The sequence below is a fragment of the Patella vulgata genome, chromosome 1, assembly GCF_932274485.2.
Source record: "Patella vulgata chromosome 1, xgPatVulg1.2, whole genome shotgun sequence".
Taxonomy (NCBI): domain Eukaryota; kingdom Metazoa; phylum Mollusca; class Gastropoda; family Patellidae; genus Patella; species Patella vulgata.
In genome coordinates, this window is record NC_065879.2 from 32,091,674 (window position 1) to 32,109,996 (window position 18,323).

The window sequence follows — 18,323 nt, forward strand, 5'->3', positions numbered from 1 at the left end:
TATGACTGGCTTCAAGATCCTCTCTCACCAAGCCTATTCTCCAGATCAAGCTCCCTCTGACTTGTTGCTCTTCCTCCAACTCAAATCTGTTCTAGGCACGTCAGTTAACACTATCATATTTGAATTAAAAGAGGTTAGTAAGAAGAGAGTTTCTTAAGGAAAACCTGTATGTGTGCATAATGGGATACCAATATTAATACAACCAGAGATTGCACTATTAATATTTTTGCAAAACTTAAAATCTAGCTATTTGCTTGGGTACTGGATTAGATTACAAATAGATCACACAGGGATATTCTGGCAAAACAGCTAGAGCTATCAATGTGTCAAGATTGGAAGCTCAATGGAGATAACTCCATTTATGTCTTGAGGTGAATCAAAGCAACTTTCCCTATTTTCTCTGACTCCAGGTAGTCTTCATTAGAAGGGCTGGGGCAGTAAGTCTTTCAACTTCAGGTACTTATAACAGTCCTATATTCATTTTCAAGACATGTTCAACCTTGACATCTATATAATTTAGACACAGTAACAGTCGATACCGTAGTTAAATCAACTAATGAAATTGTTGGTATTAACGCACACTGTCAGACTTTAAAATTTTAAAAGAAATTTCTGTTTGAACACTGCTGGTTTGAATTAAACCACTGATGAAAACAGACAAGTCTACAATTTTTCTTAAATTGATCATAGTAATTGTGCAAGGCAGTATTAAAGGGGTACCTTTCACGGAGGATGCAAATTTTCGTGTGGCTTATGATCAAATATTTATCTCTTTGTTTGGCCACATCTGAAATTGCTCACAATAAGTAACATCTGTTCAAATGTAACTACTAAATCAAACAGATTCTGCTATCTCCATAATTTGGTTTTGAGATCATGCAACACCCTTTTTGTCATTGGGGTTTTTGGAAGGATCAATAGCATCAGTGGAGACAAAAGCTTGATGTTTGTGACCCTCAAGGCCAATAACACTTTTTTGTTTGAATTAAATATGCCTTTACATAATTTTAAAAGGAAAATATGAGAAAAGTACTATTGTAAGCTATATTGGTGGTAAAATGTTTATTGGAAGTTGTTTTTCAAGCTAAATGTCAGTCAATACATCAATTAAACAGATTGTGTCATATACAATTCAAAGATTTTACACAAAAGAGTTGAACCTTTACAAATGATATTTAAATGGGTTTTTAAAAATACGAACATAAATTCATTATTCAATCCTTTGTCCTTTGTTACATTACGCTGATATCACGAACAAACAATAACAAATCATAATATTTTTGTGTGTGCTGTGTTTTCTAGTAAGCTATCATCAAATAAAATTGACATTGACAAAGTACTGAACTATTCCTGAAATTTAAAAAAAAGATTGATTGTCAGGCAGTGAAACATAAATTTGAATCAGTTCAGTCCATTAATGGTTGTTGCATTGTGAATCTTCAGGTAAATAAAAAAACATATTTTCATATTGTAATAAAATATCAATGGTGTCTTGACAAGAAATTATTACATAATCATGTGGGCCAATAAAAAAAGGAATAAATCGTTATTGCGTCATAACTGTAATATCATCTTTGACTTGGAATTTAAAATAAACATGAAAACTAATTTTAATTTGGTTCAAATACCATACATACTGAAAAGTACTTACATTTTGGTTTGAATAATTATTCCGATTACACAAGCTATGGATTTTACACCCAATTTTAATGAGAGAGACAGAGAAATGGGGTTAAACGTCCACTCGACACAAACCAGGTAATTTTGGGACTAACATTCAGTACAATTTTATTTCATTAATTCGCTTGTGCGCAGGGGTATTAGCTGCGGGAGGACCCTGACCTTACTCCTTTTCATAAACAATGATTGTAGACAGCATCTAGCTTTATGAAACTGTAATGGTCTGGACAATCTTTTTTTATTTGTATCCTCTGACATTAGCGCTGTATTATCTAACCTACATTATTTTTTTTTTCATTTCAATTAAATAGTATTTATATCTTACATGTACTTCAGGGTTAAAATAGGTATCTATGTTTAATCTTCAGTATATTCAAATGGCTCTGGTGGTTCAGGTTCTTCTTCTTCTTCTATTTTGGGACCACCAGCTGAAATATAATTACAAAGAAATTATGAAATATAATAGGTGAGCGCATAAGTGTTCTAAAATTTGTTTTCAACTCTTCACTCTTCTTCTGTAAATATGTATAAAGCAGGGCCTCCACTTTAAAATTTTCACTATTAGTCATTTTTGATAACATACAGAAACACTGAAAATTAAATTCACATTTCATGTTTTTAATTTATGTTAATTTATTGTGAAGCCACATATCTATACTACTTTGTCAGTATGGGGTACACAAAAAATGTATTGGAGTTGGACTAAGAAATAAAATTTTAGAATAATAATAATTGGGTATTAAAATAGCTTTTATTATCGATATTACTTCTTTGGTTAAAGAAAAATAAAGAGCTGAATGGGCGTAGAAAAATAATTCAGACATGCCTACATGTGTTGCCACGCAAAATAGAAAACCCACCAACCTTGATAATTTTGAGTTGTATTACAATAACTTCAAAATGGAGATAAATATATAATTATCCACAACATTTATCGATTTTAAACCATCTTTTGTTGCATTATTGAACGCAGAATTGTAAAGTAAATCCTCATATTGAATAACAAATTCAAATAAAAGACTAACTTCACAACTACTGATAGCGGCCAGTAGAATATGCTTAAAGCGTAATAAAGGTAGGCATTTACATTGTAATTGTGCGATCAATATTGCTATAAAATAGCACTAGAATATGTAACTTTCTTCATTTCTTTTCTTAATTTCTCAGTAAGCCTGTTTACTCATGTTTCAGCATATATGTACCAATTTGGTGTAAAGTGTACTAACCAATGACAGTTTCAACAATCTCTTCCTCTTCTTCGGGTTTACTGTTCTTTAACATTATAATACCACCATTAACAACCTACCAAAAATAATAATGCACACATGAAATCACATAATACAATAATTAATGTCATATCTTGAAATGGCACACTGTGAAGGTGTCCCACACAGCCTGAAATTAGCACTTGAACTTAAACCAGTGAATGTTCAATCTCAAATGACAATTTCTAATAAAAGCTTTAAAAAAAGTCTAAATGAGTCTAAATTACACTAATATTTATATTGTCAATTATGAAAACAATTTTAAAACAATTGTCAATTATGTTATTTACAATGCAACTCAGAGCTGAAGATAACACTGTCAGCCAGAAATTTTATTCGGCCGAATGGGTGGACACACTAAAATGAATCCTTCATCCAATTCACCAGTCGATTGCATCACCTTTCACGTCGCATGATTAAACATGGCGGCAACCATGTTTCAAACAATCACATGACTTCTTGATATGGATGGATGATAAGTGGTGATTTACTAATGAATTCTACAATCGGGCGAATGCTTCGGTGAAGCGCACACACAAGGCGAATATATCAAACATTCGGCCGAATGACAGTGGACACACTAGGCAAATTTCAACGCCGATTGATTAGGCTGAATCATTCGGCTAGAGTGTCCACCACTTTACAACTCAAGTTTTGAAAATTCCACTCAAAACTTTGTCCAGTATAAAGTCCACAAGATTTCATGATTTTGAAGTAAACAGGAGTAGGAGAGAGGAAGGGAGGGCAGTATAACTTCAGACTGTTGAGTGTTCAGAAGAATTTGTGAATTATGCAGAGAAAGTATTCCAATAAATATTACTACAGTAATTTGTTATGGGAAGAAATATTGCGTTTCTAATAAAAAACAATGGTAGTAAATAAATTCAACAGACATGGTCCTCTTCTACCAAACAAAATATAAATATCTTATGTACATTTAACACATATTCATTATTTTAGCAGGTAAGTACACTAAGTTGCTAATTCTGTTTTTATTCTACAACTATCAACTCACCTCTTTAACAGGTCTGTAGCGTGATTCATCTGCCATTGACAAAACTTTTAACTAAAATTAAATACAACATTTTCAAAATTATCTAAAACGTGAATATTTCTCCATATTATATACTTCTAGTCTAGTTGTAGGACTTTGAATTTTAATTTGCCTTACGATCAATCGTGCTATATTTTTATTATTGATTAAATTAATGGTAACAACAGTGAAATTTAGTTCATCTGAATTCAATTTTTACAAAAAATAGAGCCAACTAAAAAATCAAAAATAACTGTCTGAGCTTTCCATTGAACGAAAATGGTCTAAAAATTGACTATAGAAAAGATGTTACTTTAGTTATACTTTTGTCATTACAAACTTTTAAATTACATGTAAATGTAATAACCTGAGCTTTCATTGTTCTAGCTGGATTTGACAACATCTCAAAACTTGGTTCAGGTTCTTTTTTCTTTTCTACTTCTTTTTCTACATCTTTCTCACCATCCTTCTTTCCATCACCATCTTTCTTCTTTCCATCTTCTTTCTTAACATCACTGTCCTTCTTTTTACTGTCCTCTTTCTTAACTTCTTCTGGTTTCTTTTCTTCATCCTGTAAAGAATATACGGTTACATAACATTGTATTGTGAAGACAGAGATGATGTAAGTCATGGTCTTTCATGTTAGATTGTTCAATCTTCAAACATCCAATAATGGTATAAAAATATGATGGATTGAATGTAAAAATTTCAGGATCCAGCCCAACACACTTCTTATTCCACTAGGTTCTCTCCAATGATAAACTCACCATTGAGATTTACCCTAAAGTCACCGATTACAATGTAAAAGTCACACATGAATTCATTGTAAATTGTAAAACGTGAAATTAAAAATCCAATCAAAATTAACATTCTACATTTCATGTAAATTTTGTAGTTCTGAGAAGAAATGGTAGCCTATATGTGATGAAAATAGAACCACAATTTATGACCTCGGACACAAAAATCAACTTACAACATCCATTTTTTCTTCCTTTTCTTCTTTCTTTTTCTCAGCATCTTTTTTCTTCTGTTTAGCTGTAATACTCAGAACGGCTGTTTCTACCTTCTCCTTAGCCTTGTCTTTTTTCTCTTCTAGTGGTGGGATGTAGGCAAATGTTGATGGTTTAGCATTAGACCTGAATTCAAGTTTAGGCATCTGAAAATGAAGACAATGAAACCAATTGGATATTAACCTAACCACTCATAATATTTAATAAATCAGTTTAATAATAAAGTTTAGTAAATTATTTTGGGGAAATTACAAGCTCATATTCATTTTTTGAAAAATGCGCATAAGGCTTACCCTTAAATACAGATTCATTTTTAAAAATATGTACCTTTAAATCTGCATTAAGACCAATGAGAGTTGTAGGTGTAAAAGCTAAAGAGAGGAAGTGAGTTAGAGGGTACCAGAACCAAAACTGACAGAAGACCAACATTCCTACTACAGCCTCCATATTGGTATGACCTGTACGAGATTGTAAGTTGATTGTCATATTACGGCCACCTGAAAAACAAAAGCATTTCCATTAACAAATCTAGTTTATCAGAAGCAATCACATATGTTTAATTCATCAAGATTCATTCTTTACAGGTAATATCAAAATAATTAGCTTAAATTGTTTGTACATTTATCTTTTCCGCAAACAAATTATGGACAACGTACTCTGCATAACCTAAGCAGGAAGTGTTCATTATCGATCGAATGAAATGCACTACGGCCTACTCTTATATTGAATTCCAACTGTCAAGTGATCTTTTATGTGCATGCCAATGTGTACACGGGATCTCAAGGCTAGCGAGCCAGCATCTTATCCACTTAGCCACCGTGACCCCGGTCATTATCAAACAAAGTCAAGTTAAAGATGTAATGAAACTATACACAGCATTAAATCACCTTCCCTTCAATTAGACGCTGAGTTATTGTTCTGTATGAAATTGTTTGTCTCTATCCACTGATTTTTTTTTTTGAAAGACCGCCATGATGTTTTCAAACTAAGTAACAGAAAATCATGATTATGTGTTCTTTAAAATCGCTGATCATCATTCGAGGGACTTGCAAACTACAATATTGTGAAAGTTGAATCTCAGTCCTAAAAATACGGTTCACTCCCTTTGAACGTTTACAAAGATATGATGAATTGGAAATTTGTCAATATTCGGCATCCTCTGCAGACGATATAAAGCTCATAGACTTTGCTAAAATCTTTTGATGGGTGTCTTTTTGATCCACCCAAATCCAAACTGAGAAATTATCTACAAACAACATTTTGATTTTGTTTTGAGTATACATTTCACTATGGATTATGCTGTGAAATATTGTCTGAAAAATGCAAATGAAGATCAGCGACTTTAAGATATAAAATCTTCAAAATTATATCAAATGTTTTTGATAGAAATCTGATATTAAAAAGATGAAATGTTTAACTCTTCTATAAAAGAACAATCTAATACCAGAAGCAATTGATAAAAAGAAATGTGTTTTGTGTGAAATCATTAAATCTTAACAAGTGTCTGCAGAGTCAACACTAATTTGCTGTATCTAGCTATTACAAAAGAAATATGACTACAACTACTTCGTCTTTAGTTCTTTTATATATTTAGTACAAAGAACTAACACCAGACAATATGCATCCTTGGTTTCCCCAGTGGTCTCATTCTGTTCTACTCCACTATACCCTGGGTTAATCCATAGGGTTTCCACGATATCAATTTATCTGTACTGGCCTTGATTGTATCTACAGTCTACGAACCAATCAGAAAACAGTTTACAAACCAATCGTTTCGCCTTCGTTTTTATAAGGGTAGATAACCATATTCATGTCCATTTACTGAATAATTTATGTAAATAATGTATATATTTATAATTTATTTATATTTAATTATATTATCAAAATCTGTAGTAAGTGTTGCTGATTTATAACATCTATATGTTTGACTTTTGTTATTATTATTACGATTCGTTCTTTGTCTGAAATATGTCATTCTGTTATGTTTATTATTATTGAAATTATACTTGGCAAATTGATTCACAATAACTTGTCTACAATATCATGTGGAAATAAAATTCCAGGAACGAACGAACGAACGAACGATTCTCAATAAAACTAATGACCTTACATTAATATATGAATGTCTGGTCTTCATTAACATAATATATAATTGGTTGTTAATAATTACGCATTTAGAATAGGCTAACTCCTAACATTGTCCAATGAGAGTCACTTCCTTTTCAAATAATAAATTTATGGGATTGGTCAATAAAAATAGCACAATCATCATCATCAAGGGTGGATAACTTGAAACGTGTCTCCCCCATAGATTAACCCAGGGGTTAGTGGAGTAGAACGGAATGAAACCACTGGGGATACCAAGACGGTGATAGAATTTAGCTTCTCGTCTCAACAATACTTCCATTATTTGAGACTAATAATATAGTATTTTTCACAATGGTTTGCAAATGTTAGGGAAAAGAATATATTGTCTGGGTACCAAATTAAGGAAGCTGTTACATGAACACAACATGTACTTTATTTGTCAACCCCCCTCCCCCCTACAGGTGCTGTGAGCTAAGCTTGAAAAATCCAGAGATTCTTCTTTGCCCAAATACATAGACCAACATGTCACAAAGTGATGGATGACTGGCTTTAAATTTCCATTTGATTTGATTTAATTTTGAGTTCAAAATAAAACCCACATGACTTTGACCAAGGAAATTTGAGATAATTGTTACAATTTCGTGTAGTAGAACTTGTGGCCTAATTCCTTGTCCAATAAAACACCTATACGACACTTATCTAGTACGTTTTAGATAATAACATAATTTTGCTCGGTTACTCTTATGCCTAAGAGAATATTAAACAACTTTAATTGCCTCAATTGTAAATTTGTATTTTTTCCAATCACAGCATATAGAATATAATTTTATTATCTGTGTATCAGTTTCTGAACAAATAAATACGACCATCAAATATGCTGTAATTTAATTCCAATATATTCATTTTTTTAAAGCAGTATTTCTTTGCTTTTCATTTAATGTACATATGTTAAATCCTACTGGAAGGATTACAGATTGGTTGAGTCAAATAAATGCCATGTATGTCATGTGGATTATTCATACAAATGTTTATATTATCAATTTAAAGTTGATTTTTCATTGAGCAAGATACAATGAAAGCATCCTAGGATTAATTTAACTATCCTTTGAATAAATACCAATGCAGTTAGAGATCAAAGGAACCTATTGCATTGTTAATTTGGAGAGATTACAATGAAGAACATCCAGATTTATTTTCAGAAGACCAAGAAATGCAACAACATATCACCAACCCTTTATATTCTCCACTGCCTTCCAATCACACAAAGAATTAACTTTATAATACAAATAGAAACTCAAAATCATAAAACTACGAAGTTTTAAAAACAAACCTGACAATACAAACAACCTTACAGCCCAGATCATGTGATAAATCTATTACAAATTTCAGCAGTACATTTAGAAATCAGAAAGTGAGTCTTTTGCTATTATTTATGGAATAACCTTCGGTAGATATCAGACAAGATAATTCAAAGGAAATCTTTAAAATCTCAACTTAAAACTTCCTCTTCTGGTATCTATTATAGTGTAAAGAATTATATTCTTCAGAACACCATAAGTACATTAGATTCTGTGTTTAGTCTATGTGCACTGAAAAATGTGGTATATTTATTGTTGTTAAAAGAAATGGTTATAATCACTTTGAATTTAATTACAAATCTGACTTTGATCTGTTTTAAAAGACCCAGTAATGACCCGTTAACTAGAAAATGTAATACATCAGTGACATTGATTTACAGATTATAAACAAACAAATAAGATTAACAAAGAACTGTTCTATAAGAAATTTTTTTGATTTATTAAATGATTTATCTTGATTTCTATAGATAATAATCAGATGTAATAAGATACTTGTCCATATATCAATCTTAATAAACACACAATTATTCAATAATCTTGTGGATATCAACATGCTGTAGTAAAACAATCTCTTTCTTCTTCAGTGTCAATCACCTGGGGTTCAGGTCAACCACTGGCTCCTGATTGTATTCTCTCTTTGAATGTATTCTATACTAAACTAGTGTTACAATGCATCCTAAATTTCATTTGGGCATTTATGCTTCAGAAACTGTGACTACTTTAGCCGATTACTAATCATTTTCTGGAAATTTTATGACAATCGGTAATGAATAGGAATCTGGTAATATACATTGATTAACTTTATCACAATACTCACCACACCAAAGCATTCGTAAATTTGCACCCAATAATATTTTTAACTATTTGTGAAGGAAATCCACATTAAAAAAAAAAAATCTTGATGAAATCTCCATTGTGTTTCACACGATAAAAATCTCATATAAAAGCACTGTAAAACTTCCATTTTACTTTTTTAGTAAAAAAGGTAGCACGAAAAAATAGATATTAGATGATCTCAGACTTTCTCATACATTTGGATTAACAAGTTTCTCTTATTAGTTATTTAATTCACTTTTTGCTGAATGTGTTAAATGTTTGATCTGTATTTCTGAAAAAAACAACTGCCAAATTAAAACACAAGCCATAGGCTGGATTTTGAATAAATATGGTTTTCTATTTTTCCATCTATGCCTCTAATCTAATGAAATATTTAGTAAAAAGGCCGATAATCGCATAATCAACTACGCATCAGTGATGAATGATAGCAACACTAATCATATCGTATATATTTTATGAAAAATGTGCTTGCACACAGGGATCTATAGAAATAAGAGGTAACTGAAGACAACCCTAGTCCACTCAGCCAACAAAACCTAAAAAGTCTTGTATAAATGAATTAATGTTTTACATCTTACATTGCCAACCAGATTAATGTAGACAGCCAGTATGCTACAAGGGAAATTTCTCCCCCTGACAGCAGTACTATGACCTACTCTTATTTAGCTTTCAAATTGTCAGGGGATCTAGTGTGTGAGTAAATGCCACACTGAGAAACTTATCGAACCACTGTCATTATAGATAAATCTGGGCCAAAAAGTAAACAGTGTAGCAGGTTTCTGTTGATTTATTTTGTATTGTATTCCCTTCCTAAATTAAATCAGTGGTGGTTCAATTCTTCTGTCTATCTTCATTTGATGATCCAAGCCTTCTATCAATGCTTAGATAATGATCATGAGGGAAGTAGAAGTAGCACAGTATTAATATGTCCAAAAGAGGAGGAAAAAAATGGCTAATCTCTACCCATATTATTTATTACTTTACAAGAAAGAACAACATAACACTTGTAAATCAAACCCACGTCTTCTCCAAATACTATAATAAAGCATTAAGAGCTCAAAAAACAAGAAATTACGGCATTATATGGACTAATATGTATGGTAACTGACCACATGGAAAATAATAGTTCCTGAGCTAAAAGAAGACAAAAATCTATTTAATATGTCAAATACATGAAGTAAGCTGACATAACATCCACTCGATGCCTTCTTACAAGTGGCAGGTGATTTGACAAGTGATAAACCTTTTCCGCATATCATCCTATTAGTGTACCTGCTAATCATATTAAGTAGAATGCAGGCAGACGGATTAAACAGACTACCCATCTATCTTCTGTTTGACTTCATGTCCAGCACAGCAGAATTGCTTGAATTCATTCTGTGTTCATTGGAATTTAAAGCAGACATCATTTCATATGTATGTTTGTGGAGCCTTCTGGATAAAATCAGGAATTGTTATCCATACTCCTTGGGCTGAAAATGTCAGTGAAAGCTGACAGTGATCTCCGAATACAATAAAGAAGTTCATGAACCTTTCTTTTCCAATTTTAGATATTATTGGGCTCTTCATGTTTTTAGCATTTGTGGCTGTCAGTAAGGATTTGGAGCTTAAGAATAATACAAAAATAATAAACATCTTTAACATGAGATAAGCACAACAGGTTAGAGGAAAATTTATATTAATGATAATAATAAAGATTAGCTTTTTGATTGATATCTTCTACTTTGTTTATTACTGTCCAGATTGTTTATCTACTTATCAAGTCTGTGGTCAATTACCTTAAACAACCTCTGAAATAGTTCCAATCATTTCTACAAAAAAATATTTTTTCCATCTGTACACAACAATGAATCTACTTCATTTTCTGTCATTTCTCCATAAAGACCAGATTATCATTTAAATTGTACTGTCAAGACTCGTCTTACAAAGTAATGTTGGAAAGAAATTATGCAAAAGCATGATTTTCCATATCCTATTGTTACCCCAAAACACTGACGATGAAAGTGATTTTATTTTTCCACATCAATCTCTAAATTTTAATGAAGACGGGCATATGCCATACAGTGTGCTATGGAGAAGTTTTGTCCGGACAGTGGCACCTACTCTTTTTTCTAATTTCAACTATGCATGGAACCTCAGTTTTTCAATCTCATCCCAAAAAACCAGACACAGTTCTTGTCAGACTCTATGCCTTGCACTCACTGGCAAGTGGAAATCATGTTGGAAAATTCACGGAAACTTTCTTGAACAACACCGGGATTGAAACCTAAGTGAGCTAGTGCCTTACTCACTGCGCCACCACTACTCCATGAAACATAAACCCACAACAGCTAAGTTGTTAAAGCAGTCCATTAAGGTTGTCACATCATGAATACAGCCATTCATCCAATATTAAGTGGTAGACATACACCATAACTTGACACCTGTGATGGATTATCTTGAGTAAAGTTAATAATGGCCAGCTAAGACAGAGCCTATATAGATAATAGTACTTCATGGGGTAATCCATATATTAACTTGATTACATTATAATCAATGCTGCAATAGTCATCTTACTTACTGATTTTTGATATTAAGGTGCTCACAAGATATTACGAAGTGAGAAAGGGCCATAACTCAAGAAGTAACAACAGAATTTTTTGTAATTCAACAGGTTTCTGGGTCCCTATAATTGGCACACTAAATATAAATTTCAAACAGATCGGATGACAACTTATGTCGTTAGAAAGTTCTAAATAAATCAAGGTCAATAACTCTGGGAGTAATGAACAAGTGTTGTATATATTTTGCAGCAGAGGTCACGCTGGCTCTCAATTTGTTTCCACCAAAATGGATAACAATATTTATATAAAAAAGTGTTCATATTTTTTTTCGACAACTGGAATATTTTACCTGCCAAAGATGTGTGACAACACATAATTTCCCAGGTAGGCCTATTATTATAAAACAATTACCAGTATCTGTGTTAGCACTAGCTTCTAAAATTCATTAGCCACAGTGGCTAATGCATGTAAAAAGTATTAGCCACATACATTTTTCATCGCCTCTGATCTCATGAAAAGTGCGGTAAACTGAATTCAACACATTTCTCAACGTCTTTATTTTAAATTTAAAGCATTGGATCTGGGTATAATGAATTCACATGAATTTGTGTTATGAATCTTCTAGTCTTTAACACTGACATTGTTGTTGTTTTTAGTGTTTAACGTCCGCTTCCACCAAAGAGAAGTCTTATTTTTCATTATCTTAGCAAACGCTCATGGGTCTTTCCTGTGGGAGGAAACTGGAGTACCTGGAGTAAACCCACAAGGTTGAGAAGGCGCCCCTATCTCCAAGTCACATAGGCCAGGGATCAAAACTCCAACTGCAAGCCAGAGGTGACCAGCCAGCTAGAGGTCGAATAGCGGCACTCTAGAAAAGTCGAAGAAATAAAACTGTTTAACTGGATAATGTGTGACATAGCTAGATAATTGGGTCATTCCACAAATGAGGGGTCCGAGTGAAAATTCATACATATCATTGCTCAAAGCAACAAAAACAATTATTTTCTGAACAACAATTATTGAAAAAAGTAATTGATCATGTAATATGTTTATTATTTTATACTAATGTTCTTTTAAAACATTTAAAATCAGTTTGTGGTTAAATTTTTCTATGTTGCAATTTGTGGTGTCACTGAATTTTTGTGCGACGTCTTTCCAAATATTTTCACAATACATGCAGCAGAGAATCTCAGATTTCGTTGGCTAATTTTCCATTTCAAAACAAATGGTAAGTAATCTCAATTGGAGGATTTTTATTCACGTCCCACAATATATATTTTTGTGTGCCCAATATTCGCGTTGTATTATTGTCAATTTAGCCATGATCTTAACTTCAAAAATCAAATAAATTCCAAAAACGTAATCAGTTATATTATGTAAAATTGTCTGTGAAAATTTTATTAGCTTTGTCGATACTGAAAATTGAGTGCCTTGTTTAATTTATGAAGTGCTTGAGTATGCCGTTTGTAACGTCCTCTATTAGCTGTGAAATACGTCACAAAGAGATGTTTAATTTATGATCACTTGACAGACATAAGTTTGAATCAAAGTTTAGTGTCCCTGTATTTATGTTGTCGTCAAAATTACGTTGTGATGTGAATTTATCTCCTCCATATGACACATAGATGTTAAAACTTATAGTCTAAAACAACAGAATTCTTCCATAGATGAAAATTATTGCTTCCTTGGTATTTGGGGATCAAGCGACAGAATTATGAAATTATGAAAATGGGAAACCAAAACTTTTGTGTGCCTATAATTACTATTATCAACTAGATATCGTATTAGTATACACGTATATGTAACCAATGCTATATTAATTTCTTTGCTTTCCTGTAACATGCTAACAATCTTGAAATGATACCTTGCTCTTTCAAGACATTTGGTCCATTTTTTGGCTAAACGGATTCACAAGGTAAGCTATTGAAAGGGACACAGCCAATTCTCAAAGACTGTTACTCATTTTGATTTTGATTGTTGAAAGTTTTATTTTTTTTTTATATTTGAAAGTTTGAAAGATTTAAAGGAGAAATACTACATAACATGATTTGATTAAATTATTAGTAGGCAAGTCATCAACATTTGGTGTCCCTTTACATGTGACACTGCAATACCCAGTATCACAGTAAACTTCAACCATTTTGTAAAATCTTTATTTTTTTAAAAATCTACAGATACTTATAAGTTTGTATCGAGAATTTGGGAATATCCGTGTGATCGACATTGGCTGGCTAGAGGTGTTGGCACAAATATACACTATTTCTGCTTAGACTTCTAATGAAGGTGCCTCATTTGAATAATAATATATCATGAACACATTAGCATTTCTTATACATGCGCATAAATTTAGCATTAAAAGTCTGGATTTGGTGTCCCTTTACACAAGAAATATGTATATAACTTGTCATGTAACCAGCAAGGACAAGCTAAAAAAAAAAAGCGATTTTTTTGTATAATCAGAGACCATAATCCAGGAAGTTATGGTCTAAAATTTGCGAATATCGAAAGGGACCGAGACATTTGGGACATAAAGATATATTTTAAATCTCATGAAGTTTCTTTGGATTGTAATCATACATTTCAAGTTTCATCAAAATCGGATATATACTATTCAAAAAAAGTAGGGGATATTTGATTTTTAAGTGTTATTAAAGTCACCTAATGAAACTGACGAAGAAACAAATGACAAAATGAAATGAAGTTCACATTCATCGATTTATTCCAAATGATCGTTAGACTAAGTAAGGCACAGACTGACCATTATAAGGGTAAAATCATACCCGGGGTCAAACAGCAAAGTTACCACAGCATCACAACCAAGTCAGTAACGGGTAAATCCTCCTCTGTTTGCCAAACAAGCATTGATCCGACGTGGCATACTCCTAATGAGACGTCTAAGGTCATTTTGGTCCAGATTGTCCCATTCCTGTTGCAACGCAGCAGCAAGTTCGTGGACATTGGCAGGACGTTGTCGACGTTGACGTAACCTCTGTCCAAGCATGTCCCAGACATGCTCGATGGGGGAGAGGTCGGGACTCAGTGCTGGCCAAGGTAATGTGGTGATGTTCTGTTGTTGGAGGTAACCTGTAACGATCCTGGCCCTGTGACATCTTGCGTTGTCATCCTGGAAGATGAAACGGCGGCCATGACGTCGTGCGAACGGCACAACATGGACTGCCAAGATGTTGTCCCGGTAGTACTGGCCTGTAACACGCCCTGCAACAACATGTAAAGCCGTTCTTCCAGCAACAGTGATGCCTCCCCACACCATAACAGAACCACCCCCAAATCGATCATGTCTGATGACGTTAACGTCTTGGAAGCGCTCGTTTCGACGACGCCACACCCTCCTACGTCTGTCCAAAAAATCAACAGTGAACCTTGACTCATCTGAAAACATCACATTGCTCCAGCGTCGATTATCCCAGTGTTGACGATCCCTACACCAACGACGTCTTGCCTGAATGTGATGATCTCTCAAACAAGGGATCACGCGAGGACGTTGGGCGCGAAGGTGACCCCTATGCAGTCGATTCCGAATCGTCTGGCCACTCACTCTCACACCAGTGTCTGTTTGAAGACGAGCGCTGATCTGATTTGCTGTGATGACACGATTTCTCAAGGCCAAGGTACGGATAAATCGATCCTGGGCTTGAGTTGTCGCCCTTGGTCGACCTGAGCGTGGTCTGTCCTGTACAGATTGTGTATCACGGTATCTGGACCATAGTCTGCTTATGACAGACTGAGAAACATTCATCGTCCGCGCCACAACCGCCTGTGTTGTGCCGATCTGTAGCATGCCAAGGGCACGTAACCTTTCATTTTGGGTAAGCCAACGCATATCAAAATTTGTTTTCTGGTCACTAAAACAATTAAACTGATGTTTCCACCCTGGAATTCAATGCCACAATGACTGTAACATTCAAAGTCAGAGTCGTGCAAATCTTGGGTTGGACCCCCATGATGATCCCAAGCATCACCTGCATTCCATGCGGTAGCTATTGGTGCGTTTGGGCGTCACATGTAACTGGAAATGTTTCTTCTGTTAGGTTCTATAGTGACTTTTTTCGTAGTCATTTGCATATTTTAGTATTATGCCCCCAAAATCAAATATCCCCTACTTTTTTTGAATAGTATAAATTGTGATTTACAGAGGGTCCACAACCTTGTTATTACATACTTTCACACTATTAGCGTACAAGGAGCGGCCATTTTGTCTGGCAGTTTGGGTCAGATTTTTACAAAATTCGAACTCACCATTCACTGATGTCTAAGTATAACGGTTATATATTTAAACGTTTTTTAAAAATTTAATACAAATTGTGACTTCTAGTGGATCAAAAAGCTAAAAATGCGATTTTTCTAACAATCTGGGGGCCATAATCCAGGCAGTTATGTTCGGATATGCGCAATTATTGAAATGAAAGGAACCAAGATCTTTGTAATATAAACATAAATTTAAAGTTTCATCAAAATCTGGAGGGTCCACAACTTTGATATACCATATATTTGCACTATTTACGTATGAGGGGCGGCCATTTTGTCCGACAGTTTTGGTCCGATTATCACAAAATTTGAACTAAACCTTCATTATGGTGTAACGGTGACATAATAGAACGTTTTTTTTAAATCGGATAAAAATTGTAGCCTCTAGAGGGTCCAGAAGCTAAATACGTGATTTTTCAAACAATCAGGTGTCATAAACCAAGAAGTTACAGTCCGATATGCACAAATATCGAAAGGAATAGAGATCTTTGGGTAATAAACATATATTTTAAGTTTTATGAAAATCAAATAAAAATTGTGACTTCTTGAGTGTCTACAAAGTAAAAACGTAATTTTTTCACGGAATCAGGGGCCATAATCCATGAAGTTATAGTCTGATACATGCTAATATCGAAAGGAACCTAGATCTTTGGGAGATAGCCCTATATTATGAGTTTCATCAAAATCAGATAAAATTTGTGACCTGTGTAGTCCCCACAAACAAATTGTTGACAGACAGGGGCAACAACAATATACATCCACATGAAAATGTTGGCGCATAAAAATGTTCATATCTTTTCTTTGGAACAAGACAGTGGAAAACCACCAACTGTCACTCAAATGGCATACATTACTCCTATTATTGGTATACTTTTATCAGTGATTGAGATTACTTAAAATTTTAGTACATATGTCACACATTAGACCGCTCATTAATGGAATGACCCAATTAGGAGTGATAGTTTAGTTGCTGAAGCAAAAAGTATTGAAGAATGTCTAGCCATTTTGTAAACCTTGCGAAATTCAGTGAGACATGATTGGACAATACATTAATAATGACATATAATAATTTCAGCCTATGAACAAAATGATTACTAATGGTCACAGTACAATAGCGCCTGTCTATATGCTTTCTTATACATATAACATCATTTTAGCAGTTTTTAATTGGTTTCTTGGTTGTTTTTTTTTTGTGTTAAATAGGCAAGCGCACGAAGGAGAAACAGAGATTCAACAGGAGCACATAGGCCTTTTCCCCAAAGTGGCGACTTTTTAACAATAATTATTGCCACAGATGAAGTAAAATCGCCATTGCCAAAGTAGCAAACCGCTAGCATTCATACTGAGTATATACAATGTGCAACAAATTGTAACGAACGGGGAGAGATTATACAATATAACTTAGATCACAATTCAATGTGGGTGTATAAAAATCATTTATTATGTAAAAATATAATATTTAGTAAGCATATTTGTCAAAAATGTGAACAGTTTTGTGATCAATTTGGTGACATCCCATTTGTTTCAAATCTGTTATTCTTTACATTTTACTTTTAATAATATATTTCATTTTAGAAGTGGGCAACTTTGAAAATGCCAGCTTTTGTAAAGTCTACTTAGTAAGAGAAAATTTGACATATTGAATCGATCATCTCACACAAGCTACAAATCGTACTGTCAGCAAGTAAATGGAAAAAATAGCCTGCTATTATAAACATCTATAAATATAATGGACGAAATAAACTGGGTTTTAACGTCTTACTTTTCAGCACTAACGAAGAGGGCTATGCAGGACAATAAATAATGCAGTTCATGCTCTTGATTTCATAATTAATGTTTTTTGTTCAGATTCCAGCTTCAACTACACAACCCCAAAAGGAGCAGGATCTTATTGATTTTACATTTTAGGTTGAAAGACATTTTGAAACCAGTCATCCTATTTCAATAAAGAATGTTTTCATGTTTCACCTAAATCAAAGATGTCTTGTCTTTTTCAAAATAAAAAAAGAAAAAAAAAAACCCAATTAATTTGAATATTTATGTAATACAACAGAAAGTGCAATATATCAAAACTAACTAAATTCATTAATCTTTTTAATACAAAAAAATGCAGAAAAAGTGAACCATATAAGATAAATGCTATCAAAGAAAACCTCACACATTGTTGATACTTGAGCGCTTGCAACTAGATATTGAAATTTGTACAAATTTGTCGAATGACTAAAAGAGGAGACTGCAAGTCG

At 33.4% G+C, this 18,323-nt stretch overlaps 1 protein-coding gene across 2 annotated transcripts in view; it reads right to left on the minus strand.

The window, feature by feature from the left end:
- Positions 1-1,047: 1,047 nt before the first annotated feature.
- LOC126828354 (26S proteasome non-ATPase regulatory subunit 1) overlaps positions 1,048-18,323 on the minus strand; it is a 253,794-nt gene continuing 236,518 nt past the window's right edge. For both annotated transcript variants that reach the window (XM_050558095.1, XM_050558091.1), the window contains exons 24-30: positions 5,316-5,485; positions 4,952-5,134; positions 4,346-4,549; positions 3,961-4,011; positions 2,907-2,982; positions 2,006-2,108; positions 1,048-1,350 (exon numbers count right to left, since the gene is read on the minus strand). In XM_050558095.1, the coding sequence (XP_050414052.1) occupies positions 2,038-2,108; positions 2,907-2,982; positions 3,961-4,011; positions 4,346-4,549; positions 4,952-5,134; positions 5,316-5,485 (755 nt within the window). In that variant the 3' untranslated portion in view covers positions 1,048-1,350; positions 2,006-2,037. The remainder of the gene's footprint in view (positions 1,351-2,005; positions 2,109-2,906; positions 2,983-3,960; positions 4,012-4,345; positions 4,550-4,951; positions 5,135-5,315; positions 5,486-18,323) is intronic.